The sequence below is a fragment of the Xiphophorus couchianus genome, chromosome 9 (genome assembly GCF_001444195.1).
Source record: "Xiphophorus couchianus chromosome 9, X_couchianus-1.0, whole genome shotgun sequence".
NCBI classification, from domain to species: domain Eukaryota; kingdom Metazoa; phylum Chordata; class Actinopteri; order Cyprinodontiformes; family Poeciliidae; genus Xiphophorus; species Xiphophorus couchianus.
In genome coordinates this window covers 4012284-4033792 of record NC_040236.1, presented here as the reverse complement: position 1 = coordinate 4033792, position 21509 = coordinate 4012284, and the positions used below count along the sequence as shown (strand labels likewise).

General features: G+C 40.4%; 1 protein-coding gene across 3 annotated transcripts in view; it reads right to left on the bottom strand.

Annotated features, from left to right (window-relative positions):
• Positions 1-21509, bottom strand: part of itga3b (integrin, alpha 3b) — a 39865-nt gene that overhangs the window by 1639 nt on the left and 16717 nt on the right. Inside the window, exons 2-25 of one of the 3 annotated variants that reach the window (XM_028028234.1) lie at positions 19258-19382; positions 16345-16427; positions 14321-14558; positions 14133-14231; positions 13492-13696; positions 12310-12503; positions 11980-12068; positions 11749-11885; positions 10914-11000; positions 10748-10815; positions 10491-10633; positions 9312-9449; positions 9082-9179; positions 8830-8998; positions 8561-8635; positions 7943-8022; positions 7734-7811; positions 6598-6700; positions 6163-6336; positions 4659-4796; positions 2456-2569; positions 2266-2364; positions 2052-2177; positions 1349-1505 (exon numbers count right to left, since the gene is read on the bottom strand). In XM_028028234.1, the coding sequence (XP_027884035.1) occupies positions 1395-1505; positions 2052-2177; positions 2266-2364; positions 2456-2569; positions 4659-4796; positions 6163-6336; positions 6598-6700; positions 7734-7811; positions 7943-8022; positions 8561-8635; positions 8830-8998; positions 9082-9179; positions 9312-9449; positions 10491-10633; positions 10748-10815; positions 10914-11000; positions 11749-11885; positions 11980-12068; positions 12310-12503; positions 13492-13696; positions 14133-14231; positions 14321-14558; positions 16345-16427; positions 19258-19382 (2971 nt within the window). In that variant the 3' untranslated portion in view covers positions 1349-1394. Of the gene's footprint in view, positions 1-730; positions 1506-2051; positions 2178-2265; positions 2365-2455; positions 2570-4658; positions 4797-6162; positions 6337-6597; positions 6701-7733; positions 7812-7942; positions 8023-8560; positions 8636-8829; positions 8999-9081; positions 9180-9311; positions 9450-10490; positions 10634-10747; positions 10816-10913; positions 11001-11748; positions 11886-11979; positions 12069-12309; positions 12504-13491; positions 13697-14132; positions 14232-14320; positions 14559-16344; positions 16428-19257; positions 19383-21509 lie in introns of those variants that run through there. The other 2 variants (XM_028028233.1, XM_028028232.1) reach the window with 2 other exon arrangements.

The window sequence follows — 21509 nt, the reverse complement described above, 5'->3', positions numbered from 1 at the left end:
TTTTTAGCAGTGACAACCTGCTGAAGAAGAAAGAGAGAAAAGTGAAGAACAGGACCCAAAGAGTCAAGAGGGAAGTCTATTTAATCTGCGTGAAAGAAAGTTGGAAGATTTAGTAGTTACAATAATTAGAAGCTGAGGGGAGAGACAGCTCAGTGGGGAAAGGAGCCTCACCTGAGATTATTAGAACTACAGTGCCTTGCAAAAGTATTCAAACTCAAGGATGTTTTTACATTTTGTCCCCTTAAAACCACAAACAACAACGTGTCTTGTTCAGATTTGTTATGACCAACACACAACGGCACATAATTGAGAAGTGAAAGGGAAATTATTCATGGTGTTCAATAATTATTATCTTCTATTTTTATGAATTACAAATCCAAAAAGTGTGCTGCTGATCAGTACTCCGCCAGCTTTACTCTAATACCCCTAAAAGAGAACCAGTGAAGATAGGAGTTGATCCGGCATGAAGTGTTTCCCCCAGAAAACTTGCAAAGTTTTTTTTTTCTCCCCTTCAGGGGGTCTTTTGTGGGCTCTAGTGTCCCTTATATGACAGTAGGCTGACAGGAAAGGGGGAAGGAGAGGGGGGAAGACATGCGGCAAATGTCGCCGGGTCCGGGAATCGAACCCACGATGGCCGCGTCGAGGGCTCAAGGCCTCCAAACGTGGGTCGCGCTATCCCCTACCCCACCACAGCACGCCCGAAGTTTTTAATATTATTATTTTTTAATTGTTAAATACAGTCCCAGTATTTGCAGAGGTTAGCAACCAGAATCACCAGCAAATAGGTGAAATCTGTGAGGACCTCAGACTAATGACACTTAACTGTCCATTTTAAAAGTTAAAGCACCAGACATGCCTTAACATGCATTAATACATAAAGCGAAAACCGTCTTAGCATCTCAGCAGAAGCTAACATCATCTTCTCTCTGCTCTCAAGGGTTCAACCAGTCAGTGACCAGGCTACTCAAGCTGGCTGGAGTTGAAGAGAAGCTGGTTGGAGCTGTTAGAGGGTCCAAAGGCCAAAATGAAGACTCACCTTCCAGCAAGTCTGAACATACAGTCCTAGCTGGACGGGAGTGACTCACATCAAAGCCTACGCATGTTAGAATGGCATAGTCAAAGTCCAGGCAATTTGAGAATCTGTTGCAAGAATTGAAAATTTATCATATTTTTCCTTTCGCCTCACAATTGTACTCAACCTTCCGTTGGTTTATTAATTCTAAAATTCCAAAACATTGAAGTTTGTGGTTGTTGTTTACCAAAATGTTGAAATAAAAAAACGAGGAGGTTTTATTCTTTCTGCCCGGCACTGTAACAAAGAAAGATCAGTTCTGAGGGGTGTTTTTACCAAAAGGCCCCATTGGTGAGTGCTGTGGGAAAAACACCTGGGGGCCTTAGTGGTCCTCAATCATCTTTTCTGTCTCTGAGGGCTGGATCTTCATCTCTGCCTTCTGGGCTTTGGCCTCATACATCTCCCTCCTGCTAGCCCTCTGGAAGAACCCACACTGTTTGGGGGGCAGAATGGGGGCAGCGGTTACAGGAGGAAGGTTAGAGCAATGATCAGTCAAATGAATCTGTTACGTTTGGTAGTCCATCTGGTCAGGACTCATTTCCAGGGAACTGTTCGCTTCTCAATGAAACACCAGAGAACGTAAGAACATCTGAGTCTAAAACATCGTTTTCTACTGACTTAAAAGTATGGCTGCTAAATAATCACTGATGGTGTGATTCTTATGACTAATTAGACTTCAGACTTACTTTGTTGTCACTGCACAAAGACACAACAATGAACGTGTCAATGAAATGTCGTTGCTTGGTTACCGGAGCACACAGAAGAAAAACAAAAATACAGAAAAACTAGAAGTGTGCCTATAAATAGGTATAGATATATAAAAGCTTTACTGGTGCAGGTAAGAGGGGAAAATAAATCTGGTATATCATGTGATGTGCTTTGTCCCTTTTGAAATAAATAGGCAACAATAATAGTATCAGGTATAAAAACATAACATGGAAGTTTTTACATTGTCATTTAAAACCCAGAATAGTCTCACCTTCCACAGGATAAGGATGATGATTCCTAGAAGCAAAAGTCCTGCTACAGCTGCAGAGATGATGATCCACAGCGGGAGCTCGTAGGGGATCTCCACACTTTCCTCTGGCTCTATATCCACAGCAAGCTACAAGAAATGATACAAACAACCAAAGTTAATCTGTGCTGAAACTTCTCTAATCAACAGTGTCATTGTTGTCATCATCAACACGTACAGGCAGATCGTGAGCGTCCATCTTGATGGTTGGTTTATCTGTGATGAGCTTCAGCGTGGCACGAACTTTGACTCGAACGTTCAGAGCGTTGGGATAGTCCTGCAATTGCAACAAAAAAACCCAACAATCTCTAAACAACAAAGATGTAGCATGTGGAAAGGTTTGGGTGAATCTGGCCGGGTGAGCGGACCTCCAACATGGTGCTGTTCCACAGGCGAGAGCGGACCCGAATCTCGGCCGTCCTGGACATGTTGAGCAGAGGACAGGTGAACTTCACGCATCTCGCCGTCCCCACAGAGCAGTCCTTCAGGACAGAGGGAGGAAAAGGCTTTTTCACAGCAGCACAAAGGTATCAACATATTTTTAAATACAGAATTTAGCATAAGTTTCATTTAGTTTTTATTTGCCACAAATCTGGAACAAACGTCCAGAAAAACACAGAAAACTGTTGAAACCCTGAGTTCCTTTGAATCAAGGCTAAAAACCTCAAGAATTTAGAGGTTTGATTTGTGGTTTGAACTGGAAGATTTCTCAACATATTTAGTGTAGATTTGATGATTACACTGGTCAAGAGCCAAAACATTGTCTGGGGCTTTTCAACTGTTTTAGGGTCATGTTGATATGCTAAATCCAAAAATCACATTGGTTTCGCTAAACCAGGTCAACTTTCTGGACTATGGAGCAACATGAGCATCAAAATGCAGGACTTGTTCTCACATCTGGATCGGTTTCCTGAGAATCTGATCAATGAGTGATGAGCAGGAGGAGAGATTCCACCAGGACAGGAAAGAGAATTTTACACAATGAAGACGTCATGTTTAATTCATATGTGCCCTTATCAGTGTTTATTTCTCAATTTACAGAAATCTAAGTGTGTAACATTCAATTAATGCAGTCTGTTAGAAAACCTTTTTTCCCTCCTGGATGAGAAATGCTAATGAGAAATATGTGTATGAATCACATTGTGTATCACAGAAAAAAAAACTGCTTTGATTTGATTGATAAAATAATATTTAGGGACAATTGCCAAATTTTGTGGCCCTCTACAGTCTAGAGAGCCACATAAATGGGTGTGGGGCACCGGACTTGGCTCCCGGACCTTGAGTTTGACACGTGTCAAACAAGTTGGTCTGTTGAGATCACGGGCCCTGGGACTTTCAGCATGTCAGATTCAAGCAAGGTTGAGGGCACCGTTGTCAACACATTATTATCTGCATCAGATTCTGCTGAGTAAGGTATTTTGCACGTGAGAGGGAAGTGTTAAGTGTTCACAAACATCCGGGTCGATATCTGCACCGACTTTGAAATTGATAAAAACCCATTGGATCAGCTCCAGCAGTTGAGACGCCTCCCTGTAAGTGGAATTTTACAAAATAACGTCTGCTTCTTTGTTTGTAAAACCGAAGAAACGTATTTTCCAGCCGTAGCCATAGTTGAGGCTCATTGTGTTTTCGCCCTACTGGAACTTAGGGAGGGTTCAGATAAGAACGGAAAGCTCCTCAACTTTCAAGGTTTAAAAGGTTTTTTGAAGGTCCAAGCCAGAAACGTTGGTTCCCAGAAATTTTATGATAGCCGAAGTATAGTGACTCTCCGGCTCTGTTTCCATTACAGACGTGTGCAAAACTTTGTCTATATTCCGTTAATGTCAATAAAACACAATTTCACAATTGCTGTGTTTCCAATAAACAAGAAACACAATTAAAAACCACACATGAATAAGTTTGCTCACGTGGCATTAAAAAAACATCCTCCTACTACTTTCTGTCATCTTCTTCTTCGTGGTTTCCGCCAGCGGTAACGTCCGGCTGTTGATCATGTGACTCATGTGCAGAAAAAGTGCTTCTATTGATACTTTGATACAATTCTGATTGGCTGATACATGATGAGCGCTAGCGCTGAATTATGAATATATCTCATGTAACTGCTTACATCCATCACTGATATGGTTTTTAATGACTTATCACATGAACAAACTTATTGTCATGTGATTTTGTTCCTGTTTCTTATTTAATGGAAACACTGCGATTGTAACAGCCATTTGCACACATTTGTAGGCGCAGCTAATGTCTTTCATACTTGGCTTCTGTCTCCCTGTGAGTCAGTTAAGACTCTTTATTAGACGAATGAACAACTGAATGTTCACTTGCGTACTTTGAGTATCGCCATCTGTTCTGTTAAAGTCTGGATGAGATGAATTTTTATTGCCTATATAATTTAAAGACACTCATTCTGAAAGGCCAAGCTACCCACATGGCAATAAAACGCTACACTGCCTCTGATAAATTAGTTGCGTTTATTTAAGTTTTTTAATATATTCTCTGTTTTTAAGAAGTGCATCTGTTGAACAGATGAGGGTAAATGAAGAGACCTGCCACTGATGCTGCACAGCTTACCAAAACGTAGCTTTTCCGAGGGGAGTGCAGGGTGATTGCCGCCTGCGGCTCAATGGCTTGGAGAGGAATCTTTTCTTCCGTGTCGTTTTCGTCAGTCTGCCGTTTGGACCTGGCCTGCCTGGGTCGGCCCACCGACAACTGGAAGCCGTTTCGGGGAGAAGGGTGGATGAAAGAAAGGAGGAAGGCAGAGACATTACATCAGAGGGCTGCTGGTAATTACTGGTGCTGATAAAAACATGACCATTCATGACAATTCATCTCAGAATAGCAGCGTCATTTCCACTGTCTATATGTAGGCTGCAGACACTGTGAGCTTCTATTTGGGGATTTCTGAGGTCAGTATGTGGTGACACAGTTTGTGTTTTTTTTTCCCCCTAAGAGTATTTCTGAACAGAGGTTTGGCTCTGAGACCATTTTAACACCACTAACATTTAGACTTCTTCTAAAAACATTGTTGTGTATGAGTGGGCAAGGTGCATCAGAGCCATGTGGGCTAAATTTACCCTGAGTTCTTAAGCTGGTTCAACACAACTACATCTTATGTACTTTTTAGCTATGTATAAGAGATGAAAATAAAATATATATATTTTTGAAGACAAAAGTAAACTTTTCATTTTCTTCATTTCATTAGCCGCATCACATTATGTTTGAGTGTAACGACCAAAAGTTAGCATGCTAAAGGGAAAACCATGCTAATATCAGTGTGGTTGTAACAGTTTGGAAATTAGCATGGTGGTGTTAGCATGGTGGAGGACGTTAGCACCAGGGCACCCCATCAAATCTTACAGGGGACGAATATGAGCAATAGTGCTTTTTGTGCCAGGTGGGTGCCTTTCCTGATAGTTTTTCATTATTTTTATTTCATAGCTTTAGGGGTTTTCTTTAGGTCTATTTGTTGCACACGTTAATGATTCGCGTTTTCCTACTGGTTGCACCAATCTGCCACGCCTTCTCGTCCCCCTACCCCCATTTAAGTCAGCATGGTACTTATGTTTGAGTTTTTTTCACTAAAACATTTTTAAAATGTTCTGAAAACTATCAGCAGTTAGCTTAAACTATTAACTATGCAACTGTCTATGATATGGCAGGTGCCCCTATGAGGAGGCTAATAGTTTTCTACCAAAGTCTTTCCAGGTTCTGCATCTCTAACTCCCTTCCCTTTCTGTATCTTTCCTGCCTGAACACTGTAAATAAAGGTCACAAAGTATCCACAAACACATCCAACCAACAATATTCCTGTGTGCAATAACCACTTGTCTTTTATGGGAAGATATTTTTGTGGATTTAGTAAGTTAGTGAGGAAGAGGATCGCTGGGATCACTTTGCATAACAACAACCTGAGAAAATTTGCTTTGAGTAGCCAAAAATTATTATTATTTTTTCTGTACTAAAAATATATTTTTGGCTATTTCTCTTAGCTTAGCTGTAACCAGAAGATCAATCAAAACTCAACAGATTTATGAAATCACAAAGCATTTCAACCAAAGCCATAGCAGAACCTTACAGTTAGGTTAAGCGGATTGATCACTCCGGCTGGGATGCAATCCATTTCCGATTCTCCTTTAACAACAATCTTTGTCAGGTACAGCAGCCACTTGCCATTGGGCGCTTCAAGAGGCCAATCAAACTCTACGGCGAGGGTCCCCATATCTCCCAGAGGCTCGTCAAGCATATCCACCTGGTGGCAAAAGTTTCCAGGATTACAAAAACAATATCCAAGACATAAAGCAGATGCAGTTCGGCTAAAAAAAGAAGAGTTAAACACCGAAGCATCCACCCCTGGACATGCTTACACCACAAGACAAGGCTCAATTAAAATTCTCTTTCCCACACAATATAATTTTTTTTTTTTACTTCAAAGACAGGGTGTGGATGAGGAAACTGTGGGTGAAAAGCATACATATTATAGATTAAATATACAGTTGAGGAGGTGGCTCACATTCAAGGTGAACTCCACCAGACTGCCGACGTCACTGGTGTTGCGCATGGCATACTCTCCCTTCACTGTCCCTCCAAATTTAGTTTTCTCCACAAAGTTCTTCCTGAAAAAGTCAAAGAAGAATTTTACACAATGTCCAGGGTGTTCAGCCCTGTACTGTACAGTACCTTTAACGTTTTGACACTACAACCAAAAACTAAAGTATATTTTATTGGAATTTTATGAACACTATGGGTGAACTGCAGTGGTGGGCACCCCTCTGCTAATCCGCTAATAGCCTAGCTGGTTTTTTGTTTAGAACTTTAGCGTTTTTACTTACTCTGAAAACATTTAGCGCAGTTAGCTTCCCCCCCATTCATATTTCGGAATAAATTCTAAGCCTCTAATATACTTGGCTGTTTTGTAAACTTTCACATGACTAAAGTTGGAACATCTCAGTTGGAGTTTTGGTTATCGACAATACTTCCTTAGGAAACAGTTAAACTGATATCCTGCGTTCTTCCTAACCAAAGCCCTTCTATGGTGAGCTAGGCAAAATCTGCGATCAGGTAACTATAAAACTTTTAAAAAAAAAAAACAACAAACAGAGAAAAGTTCTGTTACAAAGAACAATGTTCTGAAGTGAAAATGCACAAGTGGGTGTACAATGTCAAATTTGACATGCGGTGGGTATCAACCTGGTTGAATTTAGCACTTTAGAATGATCTTCCGCTAACTAACATGTTGGTATAGTGCTTTAGCTCCAGTAATGTTTATTATTAGTGCTTTAGAGCTAGCAGAGCTAGCCTTTTACTTAGCTCTGCTGACTGAGAACTAAAAGGTTAGTGGAGCTAACCTAATTTTTACTAATCGGGTGAACCTTTGATGCGTTCCACTGGATTATATTTAGAGGTAAACGGGAGCTGAATAAAATTCACGGCAGATGTTTACAAAAGACCTTTGAAAGCCGTTGGTCATTTTTCACCACTGAACAATGACCTACAGCCTTTTTCTTGGTTTGTAGTTATGAAATCCCAACAAAACACCTTAAAGTTTGTGGTTGTGATGTGATAAAATGTTGAACGGTTAACAGCATATTTATAGCTTTGCAAGGCACTGTTTATGCACATAACGAGCTGTTAGGAGACCACACTCACGGGAAAAAGGAGGGTTTAATGACGCTTTCAATCTGCAGGGCTGCCGTGGCCGGCCTCAGGTCACTCTGCTCACTAAGACTGAACAGATCAACGGTATCACAACACAAAGGAACCAGAATCAGAAGCAGCTACTGAAGACCACAAGCGCCTTACAGATCTCTGTTAGCCTTCAATGAACACCAGAGCATTTAGATGCATTGAGACCTTACGTTGATAGCATCAGTCGACTCTCTATGGCTGTCGTGTACAGATCGATGCCCGAAGTCTCAAATAAAAGCTGCAGCGACACCTGAAATGACAGGAAATATATTAGATGTGCTTTAGATGTGGCTCTGGGTTTTTGTGACCTCCTGATTGATCGGAGTAATGCTGGTACTGCCGGCTGCTCTTCACAAGGTTCAACATTATTCCACGTTTTCTTCATATAAGGATGATGTTTCTTGCTGCAGCCCCAAAGCCTCAGAAACACCTCTGACACCCTCCTCACACTGACAGATGGCAGAGACGTTGTTTTTCATCTCTTCTCAGATGTCTCTAGATCAGACCATGACGTGTTACTTTTTGAGAGCTTTTAGCCGATGTCAGGAAGGTTTTATTTAGGTAATCTCTTTGTTACTGGCCAGTGAAACTGAGCAAAAAGTAAGGACAGAGGACAAGTAATTCTTCCTGTAGGTCCAGGATGATATGGACTTTGCTTCAATTAATGATTTCCTTTTGTTTGTTTAACTGTATGAAATGTCTAAATGTGACAAAAAATGAAAATAAGATACTTTCAGACTAACTTTGCTCACTAGAAAGTTAGTCTGAAAAAAAGATAAAACATGTACCTTTTCTTTGGCCTTTAGTGGATTCCCCAGCTCACACATGACTGTCACATCAAAGCGACATTCTACGTCAGGGTTCTGCACAGACCATGGTCAAAAAACAACAAAAAAGAAAGTATGACTCAGAGACTTTAGGTGACTCTATTTGTTCTTGTTTAATTTTTGTTTTTTACATCCCTGTAATTTAAAAGGAAACTAAAACATTTTTAAACCGCAATTTCGGATCCCTCATGCAAGCTTCCCAGAGCTCTACTGCCCCCTGGTGGACTTACGTCAGATCTGACGCCGGAGTACTGTATTGCGCTGGGGATGGAGACGTTGAGCATGGCCAGGTGGGCGTCCTCCGCCTTCTTTCCAGGCGAGTCAAAGTTGGTAACCTCCACCAGCAGCTTTATTCTTTTCAAGCTCTTGTCGAACTGGAGCACCTGAACGAGCTTCTTCCTGAACACGAGCAAAACGAGAACGTCAGACTTAAAGAGACGCTGAATTCTAATCTGATTTTTGGTTCAGAGTGTTTTGTCTACCTGGGGACCAGGGTTCCGTTATCGTGAGCAAACTCTGCAGACAGCTGCAGGTTACTGGTGCATTTGTTGTCTAAGCCGCACGCCTTCTGAAAGTTTATCTGCAGGGCAGGAGAGCATTTTAGACACAGCTAACATGTGCGGTGTGTCCCCTTATATGTTGGGACCTTCTATCCCCAACGTATAAGGTTGGGAATAAAAGGTCCCATTAACTGAGTCATGTTGTTCTGTACCTCCGTTTTCTGGGTGAGTTTCTGCTCTGGACTTTTAGTGGGGAAGAGATCTTCGGTGCTTCTGGCTTTGCCGTCTTGCTCCGGTAACGTTACGTTGAGGGAAAAGACCACCGGTTCCAGCTTGTCCTTCACACGGTCCTGTCAATTAATCCATGTGTTATTTCATTCTTACAGCTGTAACTTTTATTTAAAAAAGAAAAAAAAAAGATTTTCCTCCATATTTGTTAAAACTGTCACCATATCGTGACAGTTTACGAGACAGATGACAGTTACAAAAAATATTTTTTGGAAGTAGTCTATTTTTTTTTTTTAACTGCATTAGGACTATTTTGTACCGCTGAATCCAAAAATAACATCTATTTTTCTCAATCAGGTCAGGTTTTTCTTCTAATTTGATTTAGAGAAATCTGATCTTCTGACTAAATTGATGACATTTTTGTGACATTATCATTTCATTCCTGTTACTATTTCTCATCCAAAAAAGTTTTTCTGTTTTCTAACAGAGTGTATTGATTACATGTTACAAGCTTGGATTCCTGTAAATTGAATAATAAACACTGATAAGGGTAAGTACATGTGAATTGAACATTTCGTCTTCATTGTGTAAAATTCTGAAAAATGCATCTCAATATAAGCATTTCATGACAGTCGATATCAGTAATTATTGATTAGTTGTTTGTTTTAGTTATTTGAAATAATTAGCAGTAATCTACCTTATAAAATCCCAATAAAACACAAAAAGGTTTATGTCTGTAACTAGGGATGCACGATGTAACACCGATATTAGTCCCAACATAATGTATCGGACCGATAGATAAAACTGGGTCGATATCAACAGCTGATATTTATTTCCATTTGATTGGCATTTATTTCTAGACGGGGAGTTTGGTCATGTGGTATGTGAAAGTGATGCAGCAAAGGATCGTGGGTAGTTTAACTGAAGCAGAGAAGCATTGGTGAAGTAAGCGCTGTGGTCGTTTTCTTCAGGCAACATTAATATCGGATATTGATATCGGCTCATGCTTTCACATCGGTGTGTCAACATCATCAAAATGTGCAAAAAAAAAAAAAAAATCCTGTATGCAAAGCCCTGAAAATGACTGACAACTACAAGTCCAAAAACATTCAAATAATGTATGTATGTATGTAAAACACATGCAATCATTGTTGGATCCTTACCTCAACACTTAGTTTTAGGACGTGACAGACGGGACTAGAAGACGGCCGGGTCAGAGTTATAATGAATTTATTGACACCGTTTAGGAATTGGACTCGAGGTTTTTTACTGTACAGCGTGTCGGCTTCAACTTTGCAAGGAATATCTTTTGCGACAAAAAAAAGACATAAAAAAAACAAATCAACAAGTTGTTTCGAAGACATCTTTTTTTTTAAAGCTTTTTATGTCAAGTTGCAAATTGTATGTGAGAACGTCTTACTGATATTTTTGTTAAAGTCTTTGTTTCCGTTGCTTAGCGTGAACGACAGGCACGCAGTCACTGAGATGCTGTAAAAGTATAAGAGAAGCCATACAATATGTTAAAATCCTACGCAGTATGATTTGTGATGATGTTTCAGAATTAGGTGTTTCAGGAGAGGCGTTACCATGGATTAGCTGTAGGACAATTCATAGGATCCACTATCTTGGGCTCAGCAGAGAAGTCTAGGGTCAGGTGAATGACAGGGCGAGCTCTGGAAGGAAACGCACAAATGCAGCCATGTTTTTCTCACTGACCTTTCCTGTTTCAGGTCAGTCACAAAAACATCTCAATTTGCCAAAAGCCAGAATAGTGAAAGTGAGACTTTCTTTTTATTCTTCTTAGGATTTGGTAGAATGCGCTTAGGAATCTACATATTTAGATCCAAGCTAAATAATTAATTAATTAACACGCTAGCAACTAGCAATTCAACGTTAACTTGCTAAGTGTAAGTTAAACCTAAATAGTTAGACCTTGCTAACTATTTAGCAAGTGTTGCAGATAGTTAGCAAGCTAAATATTTAATTAGCAAGTTAAATGTGTGCCTGGTTAACTAAATACTTAATTTATGAACCTTTATATTTAGCTTACCAACTTAATACAAACACAATATTTAGATAGCAAGCTAAACGTTTAGTGTGAAGCTAAATATTTAGCTCCAACCTAAATATTTAATTAGCAATCTAAATATGTAGCTTCAAACCAAATATTTAATTAACTAATTATTTATCTCTAAACTAAATATTTAACTATCAATCTAAATGTTCGGCTTGCTAACTAAATACTAAGTTTGAAACTTTGACATTTATAAATGAACGAATAACATGGTGGAAATATGACTGAAAAACGAATCCCCATTTTTCCCCCTTCAGCAAGGCTAAATAACCCAATTTTTTGTTTGTGAATTTTTGACAGTGTAACTTCACAAACGGCACCACATAGATATTTCTTTGTTGTTCTACCTTAGAAGAGCTACGCGGTCATCCAGTGAGCCGACCAAGATGTCCGGGTAGCCGTTGTTGTCCGTGTCCATGCCTGCATTTATGGAGTAACCAAAGGTTTGGAATTTGCCATTGATCACTGACTTCCCCTCAATTATCTGTAGAGGGCAACAGAGACACATGGCTTTAATCACAATGCCTTAACCAAAAAGCTCCAAACGAACTGCATACAGTAACCAGGACTGATGTTACCTGACTGGGCTCCTTGGAGACTCCAGTTTTACTTCCCATCCAGATGTAGAGCGATCCTGTTCCATGAAAAGGAGCTCCTACTGCAAAGTCTGCAGAAAGAAGGGAGAGATGCCTCAAGGAAACAATACTAACAACAAACAACTGAGAAATGAAAAGCAGGGATGTCTATGAAAAATTTGTTTTCACTATTTCTGACCAGGATAGAATTCCTGCACTGAGTTTTTCTAGTGCAGTGGACTAAAAAAAACACAAATAATCCTTAAGCTAAGCTTTAGAAGTGATCTCATCTTCCAAACAAATGTGATCCAAACAACAGGTTGAAGGTCACACCTTGAAATCCGTCCTGATTGACATCGCCGATGGCAGCAACTGCAGTGCCGAACCCGGAGAAGGCTTCACCGGTCAGCATCATGGAGCAGGTACTCTGGAAAGATCCGTTCTCATTCATGAAAATGTACACTGCTCCTCCCCTCAACGCGCCGCGGTCGAAGTAAAACGGAGCCCCAACGATCAGGTCGTTCCAGCTGGGATGGGAAAGAAACAAAACAACGAGAAACATCAGAAAAAGATTGAAACATATGTTCAAAACCTTTTTCAGACTACAAAGTTCAATGTATTTTTTCAGGGACTTTATATGACAGACCAAGACAAAGTAGAGCAGGATCGTGAAGGAAAAAGAACAGATAAGAATCAGAAATGTGTTGCACATGTTTACATTGAAGCTCCAGTTTGTTCCACTCAAACCTGTCTGCTCCCATCTGTCACATCCGGTGTTCCCCAGGGCCCCGTCCTGGGATCCCAAGTCTTTATCATTTACCCCTTCCTCTTGGTAATAGTTTTTTCCCAGAAATTGTACATTTTGTTTCACTGCTATATGGATGACACCCAGCTGTATCTGTCCTGTCAGCCAAACTCCACATCCCCACCTTCTTTCCCAACCTCCTGGTTATCTGAAACGCCATCCTGATTCACCTCTAAATTCCTCAAACTGAATAGCGACAAAACTGAGATAGTTCCTGTAGGAACCAAATCTGTATTATCCAAAACTGACAGTTTCTCCCTTTCATTTGATGGTTCTACACTCTGGTCCTCTCCTCACGTTAAGAGTCTGGGTGTCATTCGCCTCTCACATCAACAATGTCACCAGTTCTTTTTTTTTTAAGAACAAATTAATCGTCTTCTCAATATGAGGCAGATAATCTGCGAAAAGATTGACCACCTCCACCTCCTGCCTGAGCTGCTATTGCAGTCTGAAAAATTGCACCAAAAACAACTAATCAGAGTCAGGAGGCGGGGCCTAGTGCTGTAAATCACGCTCATGTACTCGCTGCTCAGAATTCTAATGGTGGAGAAACAGCTTACCATTACAGGAAAACATGGTGACAGTTTCAGCAAATATGTAAAAAAAAAAAAAAAAACCTTTTTACAAAAGTGGCATTTTTTGGAGCTGATCACCGTGGATGAAAGTAAAAGTGAACAGTTAAAATCCCCACAGACTGAGTACAGACATACTCATCATTGTTGAGGTCAGTGACAGCCAGGCTGCTCCCGAAGTAGGAGCCCACTTGTTCTCCCAGGATGGTGTGGATTATCTGGATTCTGTTGAGCGTCTGTTCTCCCAACCTCACAGAGCCCTTGGACTCATCCCTGGGGGACCCCGTCACAACAGTGTCATGGTCACGACTCAGCAGTTTCCGCTCCTCCAGAACTGAATAACCTGGAAAAACAAAGCAGGTGTTTTCAATCACTGGCACAACGCTGCTCACGCCAATCGTAAATCAAAACAGATCAATGGGAACACAGTTCCCATGGGAACACAGTTCCCATTGATCCATTGATAATTGCACAAGTTGACATTTCTAGAGTAAACCTGCTTAAGGGAAAAATGGCAAATTTTTGGATAAGTTTTGGCACTAGGATGAGGTGGTTTTTTTTAGGCGTACCAAATGGGTTCATTTCACAAAATGGGAATGGAAACAATTTTTTTTCCCCGACACACATGTCACATAATCAACAACCGGGTGTTACTACTGCCGCAAACCACAAGAAAGAAAACAACAGGAAGAGATTGGGGGATGATGGCACGGCATCAACAAACATTTTCACCTGTGATTTTAATTGGGTTTGTTATTTAACAGAGAATAAGAACTCACCTATATAGATGTTATTTTTTTTCACGTCATCTATCGTTTTCTGAAAAACCATCCCATAGCTCAATGGGTTTGGATCTCTCTGGGCTAAATGGACATTCCCTTTAAGGCAAAGCAAACAGACAATTACAAGGCAGGAAAATGGTTTGGTTTCAAGACTGAAGCTGGGCTAGCAGCTCCCAGCACCCCACCTGTCCAGTGATAGCTTCCCGTGGCGCCGAGGACGACATCAGTCTGACTTATGAAACCGGAGATGCCCAGGTTGCACATTCCCTCATATCTGTGGTCTTTCGAATAGTCACAGGGGTTATGACCATCATCTTGCCAGTCATCCAACTTGTCAAACGTCAGATCGTTACTCCTTACGTAGCATTTTCCGATCATCCGCCTGTCGTCTGAGCTGATCTTCACATAACGATGCCCACACGCCTGCAAACAGGAAGCCACGGTTTTAAAGCTGAGCGATGTCATAAAAATCTACTCACTCTTGTGACATATTGTATATAACAGTGACGTGCGGTGAGGTTTATAGCTGGTGAGGCACTGACTTAATCATAATCTGATATACTGACTTAATCATAATCTGATATACTGACTTAATCATAATCTGATATACTGACTTAATCATAATCTGATATACTGACTTAATCATAATCTGATATACTGACTTAATCATAATCTGATATACTGACTCAATCATAATCTGATATTCTGACTTAATCATAATCTGATATTCTGACTTAATCATAATCTGATATTCTGACTTAATCATAATCTGATATACAAATATAGACCCCCTGCACGTTATTGTTTACATAAGGAAATTTCGCGCATGCGGACAAAGCCGGAGGGCAAAAAGACTATTGTTGAACATGTCGTGATAAGCCGCGCTGCCGCCTTAGACTAATTCCGTTAACTCAATCAAACTCGGACATGTAGATATTATTAATTTCGTGCTGGGCTCCACAGCAAAGGGAAAACCCGTTAAAGTACAACTCAAAACCACGTCTTTCTCGCTCTCTGTATCAGCGCAGCTACGTTCAGACTCGTTGCCATAGCAACTGACAACAACGACACAAAAAAACCCCACTCGAATATTTCTCACAAAGAACAGAACATTCAGTCTGTTGCAGTAGTATGGTTTTAGGCTTAATGTTTATTTTGCGATGAGTAAAAAGTGATTGCTGTGATAAGAGGAGAAAACTATAAATATATCGCTGCACTTGACTGTATGGCTAGCTAGCTCCATGGCTAGCTCCATGTTACTGTCTCTTACTCTGCAGTTTTGGAGTCACAATGTCTGGAATCATGAGCGCCCCCTGCCATGAGGCAAGAGAAACGCCTGCCTCGCCTCGAATCTGTTCTCTGCCGTTTCTGATCGAATCAAGGCCGGTCCAAGCCTCCATGGGGCCCTAAGCGAAATTTGGTTTTGGGGCCCTCTAGTTCTGCTAACAATGTGAACTGACTGCAATCAGCAGTCCAATCATTAGATCATTCACACACCTGCTATAAACGTATTGTATCTCTGGCAGTGCTGTTTACATTATATACATGTATAATAAGATACATTTATTGGCCAACTGATTTATCGACCAATTTCCTTAATTTTGGGGGATCGTGATCAGCCGATACTTACACGTGAAGCTGATCTTATCCCCTAATCTCATCTTCGTCAGCAACGGTTTAAAAATCAGCCTCTGTCCTCTTCTGCTCTGCAGTGAGAGGTTTGACTGACAGACCGACCCACCAGGTCAGGTCTGCACGTTTACAGTTAACAATATTCACCCCACTGTTGCCAAATCACCGACGTTTTTGCTATATTTAGCGACATTTCAGACAAAAATAAAAATATCATATCAACTAAAATCAAAATCAGCAGGTTACATACAGTTATGTAACAGTTGTTATTTTCAGCGGATATGTTTAATAGGATACATGAGACTCATCAGGACTTATGTCTAATTTACTGAATAATTTTCCTTCCTCTTTTCTCTGCTTTGACTTTTATTGTCTGCAAAGATGTAATTGTTCTTCACAGTGGTACAAGTGGAACGGCTGTGCAGAGCTGCTGCTCCCTGAATTAAACACTTGGTGTAACGTCCATTTTGTGACACCAGAGGTTGACCTGAGCTGCGACAGTGTGACCTCACTGGTATCACTGGAATGCCTGATGTTGTCGGCGCTGATTAGTGGAGTGAACAGGGAGTCGTCTCACCAGCACGCGTCCCTCCTTCAGGCTCCGCTGGCTGGCCACCGTCACGCCCAGCCACATGCCCTCCACTATCTGCAACGGGTCAGCTGTGAATTTGTCACACGGGTTCAGAGTTAGTCTCGTTTTGAATCGTTAGCAAAATAGTTCTGAGTACGAGACACGGAAGGCAACCTGTTTGAGAGATTTCAAAGAAAAGCTCCCGAGAAAAATCTTTCTCTTGAGGGCATTCAGTCAGTGGTGAACCCTCCCGCCACCTTTTTTTGTTCACAAAATCAAGAGTTTCACCATTTTTCCCACCCTAAGCTGTTTCTATACAATACATGTAATTAAAGCATTTTCATATATTGTTGTAACTTGACTTTCTAAGAATTTTTATTACAAATCCATGATTTTCTGCTTCCCTGCAGCGTGACTACAACACCTCCACTCCTCAAAAGGGAGAAGACAAGAGAAACATGTCAGGTAAGAAAGATTTGTGTTTGTGTTCATGAGTCAGGAATTCGCAACAAGTAAATAGTGACTCATTAAAAATTCCCCATCACTGCAATTATCAATTATTATCCCCATTATTATAACATTTAAACAAACTTTGTCCGAAAATGTCCATTTAACAAAATATCACGTTGTGCGACCATCATGGAATTCCCATTTTTGGACTTATATTTTGAAATCCAGTCAAAAACAAGATGTTGCATCATCCAACAGTCCCTGGACACATCAAAGAGGTTTGTTAATTTTTCTCAATTTTATAAAAAGTGCCACTTTTAGCAGTAGGCATGTAGTTGCCATATGTGGGTATCATGTGATATGACCTCAGAAAAAAAACCCTATTAATATTTAAATATTCCTACAATTTTCTGTTTTGATTATGAATTTCATATTTGCCTTTTGTGGGAAGTTAGCTTGTTTTTTTAATGGAGGTAAATTATTTACCTGTTAATAATTACTGAACATGAAAATATCATTTGGTGCGACCATTGTAATGATACATTTATGTTCTTGAAGGTAATCTCTGTGCTTTTATTTTTGAATTCAAGACTCAAATGCAAAAAACAGTACTTTGTATTATTATTTCCAGAATAGATTTTTGTACAATTTTAGTGTTTTTTGAACAATATCATGATAAAAATACAATTGAACATGCAACATCACGGGAGCGGTTACAGCATGTATTTTGTCATTTATTGCTTAGATCTATTTCACTAGATGCCACTGTCATCAAACTGTGAGCTATGATGAAGTACCATGTGTGGGCCAGGTACTTCAGGATGTGGGAGAGAAAGTCCAAGTCAGCACCATGCGACAGTCTGACAAGAACTTGCTCACATGGTCACATGCTCATCAGAACCTGAACCAGCAGCAACCTCATTCAGTTCCAAGTTGAACAGCCAAGGCTGGGCAAAGTTCCCGAACACCTGGTTCTAAAAACTGCTTGAAAATAAGCATTTCCCTTTGTTCACATGGACATTAAAGTACCCAGGAGTGGTTGTTTACGGAGGTACCAGAAACGCGTCAAAAGAAAAAGTTTTAATGGCGTTAACATTTTTTTAAAGCGTTCCAATCTATGTAACTATTTCATTGAAATTAAAGTGTTAAAGTCTTGGCCCGAAATAAAACATGAAAACAGCTAGAATTTTCTTTGATAAGGTTAGACAGGGATAAAGGTTTCTCTTGGTAGAAAATAATGTTTATACCTTCTGTTAGCTAACTGCCTCTAAAGGAATCTGGAAGTGATGTGAGCTTCTTCTGTCACAAGTAAAAAAAAAAAAAAATACGATGAATTTTCTATTAAACGGAAAGTGTGCCATCGTTGGGTCCTTCAGCAGGATGATGACCCAAAACAGAACCGGATCGAAACAGTAAGAGCTCACAAGAACCAAACTCCACCTGCTTCCGTGTTCATGGGCGGCTGTGTTCAGAACTTTAAACCGTTTTAAAAACTACATTTCCCAAAGAGCGTATCAGACCAAATCACTCTAGTCAGCTGCTAGATTTGAATAAACAGCCAGCATGCTTCTGGAGATTTTCAGTCAGAGGAACACTGATCCAAACTGTGATAAGCCTTTAAGCCTCGATCACGCCCCGATTCACATCAACCCGCAAAAAATGTGCTTTGACTGGAGCAGCCGCCGTCCTAACCTGAACATTAAAATACATGTAGCTCCAGAAGTTTCATATCCTGGTGCTTAAAAAGCAAGATGAATAAACCTGAATGCTGAAGATTCATTTGATCTGCCACACAGAAAATAAAGGCCTGGAAGTAAGAAAGTAGGATTCATTATAAATGAGATTTGTGGGGTTTGTTTCTTATTCTTAGGCAGTCTCAACAGGCTTTGCTGATGGGGAGAAGATGTTTCATACCCAAGCATGATTGACAGTGGTAAGATCCTCCCCTTGGCTCTGATTGGTTGTTTCTAGTTGGCACTTGGAAGAGGCGGAGCAACTCAGTTTTTTTTTTTGCACAGATTATTTGTTTCACAACGTAGTGAAAGTTTCAACACATATGCAAAAAGAAAAAAAAAAGATTTTTTGTTAAAGTTACAGAGCAGCTTTAAGTGCACTTGTGTTGTCCGTTACGAAAGTGTGTTTGATCATCTGAAACATTAAAAGTTTTCATGGCACAGTGAAGGCTTTGGGTCGTTTTTCATCGTGTTGCACTTTCTAGAGCAAAGCTCATCTTTACAAATCCATCTTCATAAACACTGAGATGAAACAATGTTTTTTTTTAAGCCTATGTCCATCACAGGACAACTAAACAAGAATTTATGATCAAAACTAATGAAAAAGTTCAGAACAACCAGTCGATGGATCTGGAAATGCACAGCAAATGGATCATTTTGACCACCAGGTGGCTCTGCAGGGAAAAAAACAAAACTATGCAGGTAATCCTGTCAGGCAGCTGCGCATCATGCTTACTTGATGTGACCAGATCCATCCTGGTGCAGTCTGTGGGGTCTTCGCTGATTGGACAGGCGTACACGGCGCCTGTTTCGTTGACATTCGGAAGCACGGCTTTTTCTTTGGGCGCTCCTACGAGAAGCCTGGAGGGACACAAAGGGACAAGCAACACTTCAGACCCCGTCTGTGGGATGTTTGTTAGGTGACACATAGTCTAAAGAGAAAGATGATGGAAAATGATCTGACAAATGATTCTTGAGGCCTGAGCAAAGTTCTGGTGCAGCTTAAAGGAAGCAGAGTGACACCTGAGACGCTTGAGCGTTCCTTCACCATAACAACCTCACAGAAAAGGTCATTTCAGCTTTCGTGACCTTTTAAATACAAAAAACAAAACAAAAAAAAGAGAGTGACGCGGTCAGAACAAGTCTAGGCATCAAACACACACACACGCGCGCACGCCCACACACACGCACTAACAAATGGACACTCCCTACACCAGAACCTTTTAACACAGCAGTGAATTTTGAAGTAGAGTAATTGCTCGTCTGCCAGGGTTCACACACTGTTTATCGTAAGCACAAGATTTATTCGCTGCACTTTGTAGGTGAAAGGTGTGTATAATCTTGTTTACACAGAGCCAGTGAGAAGGATGTGATCTGAGAGCAGAAACGATGCTAAGTGGTGCAGCTTTACCTCCTGTTCATATTTGTTCTTTTAACAAAATTAGAGTCACTCATTTCTGGTTCTTTTAGTCTAAAGTATTGAGGTTTGTGATATTTCATAGATCACAGCAGCGTTTTAAAGCATCTGTGATGAATCTGGTTTGTTTCAGTCAAGGTTTGACTCCTTCTTGTCTTGAGCTAATGTGGCGCTAAATGCACTGAAAATGACCCTGTTCTGAGTTTGAATAGAACAGAAGAAATGTTTCATGGATCACAAAAGTCTCAAACGAGTTAAGATGTAACTCGTCCCCCCTATATTGTGTTTTTAGTGCTTTTCTCAAACTATTTCAAATAATTAGTGTTCAGTGTAGAATGAGTCATTAAGTATTTTACACTTTAAACTGGAAATGATGAAATGTAAAAAAAAAAAAAATCGGATTTGGATTAATCCTTTATACCTCTACCAACAACCTCCAATCAGATGCTAACTTTAGCGCTGTTAGCGGCTTATGGTTAGCCAGTCGTAGCGTTCACTAAAAAAGGTGAGTAAACAGCCACTCCTGTAATTTGGCCTCTTCTGTTGTTTTATTTGTTTATTCTTTTAAACCTGCTGGTGCCACTTTACCTTGTCCTTTGGAACACACCACTTTTAAATCTCTCTCCTGGTACCATCACCTTTTCATCCCCACACTTCTCTAAACACAACAACAGCGCCAAAATAAGAAAAGTTAACATGAGTAGCAGTAGCCTAGCCTGCTAAAAATCCAGCCACTTGGCAGAAAACAATTCTACAACAGGGCAGAAAACAACTTCTCCTGTTTGCTGATTGGCCGGGTAGAAATTCTACCACAGGAATCCATGTGAATGGGAGAAATCCCAGACTGAGCTGTAAGCAAGATTTGAATGGCCAGGCTAGCGGTAGCCTACAAACAATGTGTGTTAAAATGTCAACTGATTTTTATATGTACACAACCTGAAACATAAACTAAAAGTTTAAAAATTCCTAAGAAATCCAGAAGGATAAAGATTGTTTTTTAAAACCAGACCTAAATCTGAGAGTTTTGCCACATTTTATCAACATAATAAAAGCTGCGGTTTGTTTGTGGCTTTGGATCCTCCCTGTGATCTCACGCAGCTGATCATGTGACTGGGTTTGCAAAATAACCCAAACTGGGATGTTTTGGAGTGCAGTGACAAAGTGCCCCCATAAACTAGGAATCTTATCAAGAGAGCATCACAAGAGGCGAGACGATTTCCCTTTGACTTATCCACCAGATATAAACCTCAGATTAATTTAGTCGTTGCTCTAACATCACTGATGCTCTGAAAGCAAAACTGATCTGAGAGCAGGACACAGTTTAACATGTGCAGCAGGTGATTACACCTCGCTCATAAACAAAACAGATTCAGGTCAAACGCTAACACTATCTTTAGATTCAGAGCATCAATATTAAGATTGTTGACATCCAAGACAAAATCTTTTTCCTTTTTGCAGTTGATTCCTCTCAGTAACACCGACAGCAGCCAAGATTCCTCAGAGGTTTAAAGCATCGGCAGACAGAAATGTTTCTTGAAGCAAACACATCGAGACGCGTTCCTTTTATTTGC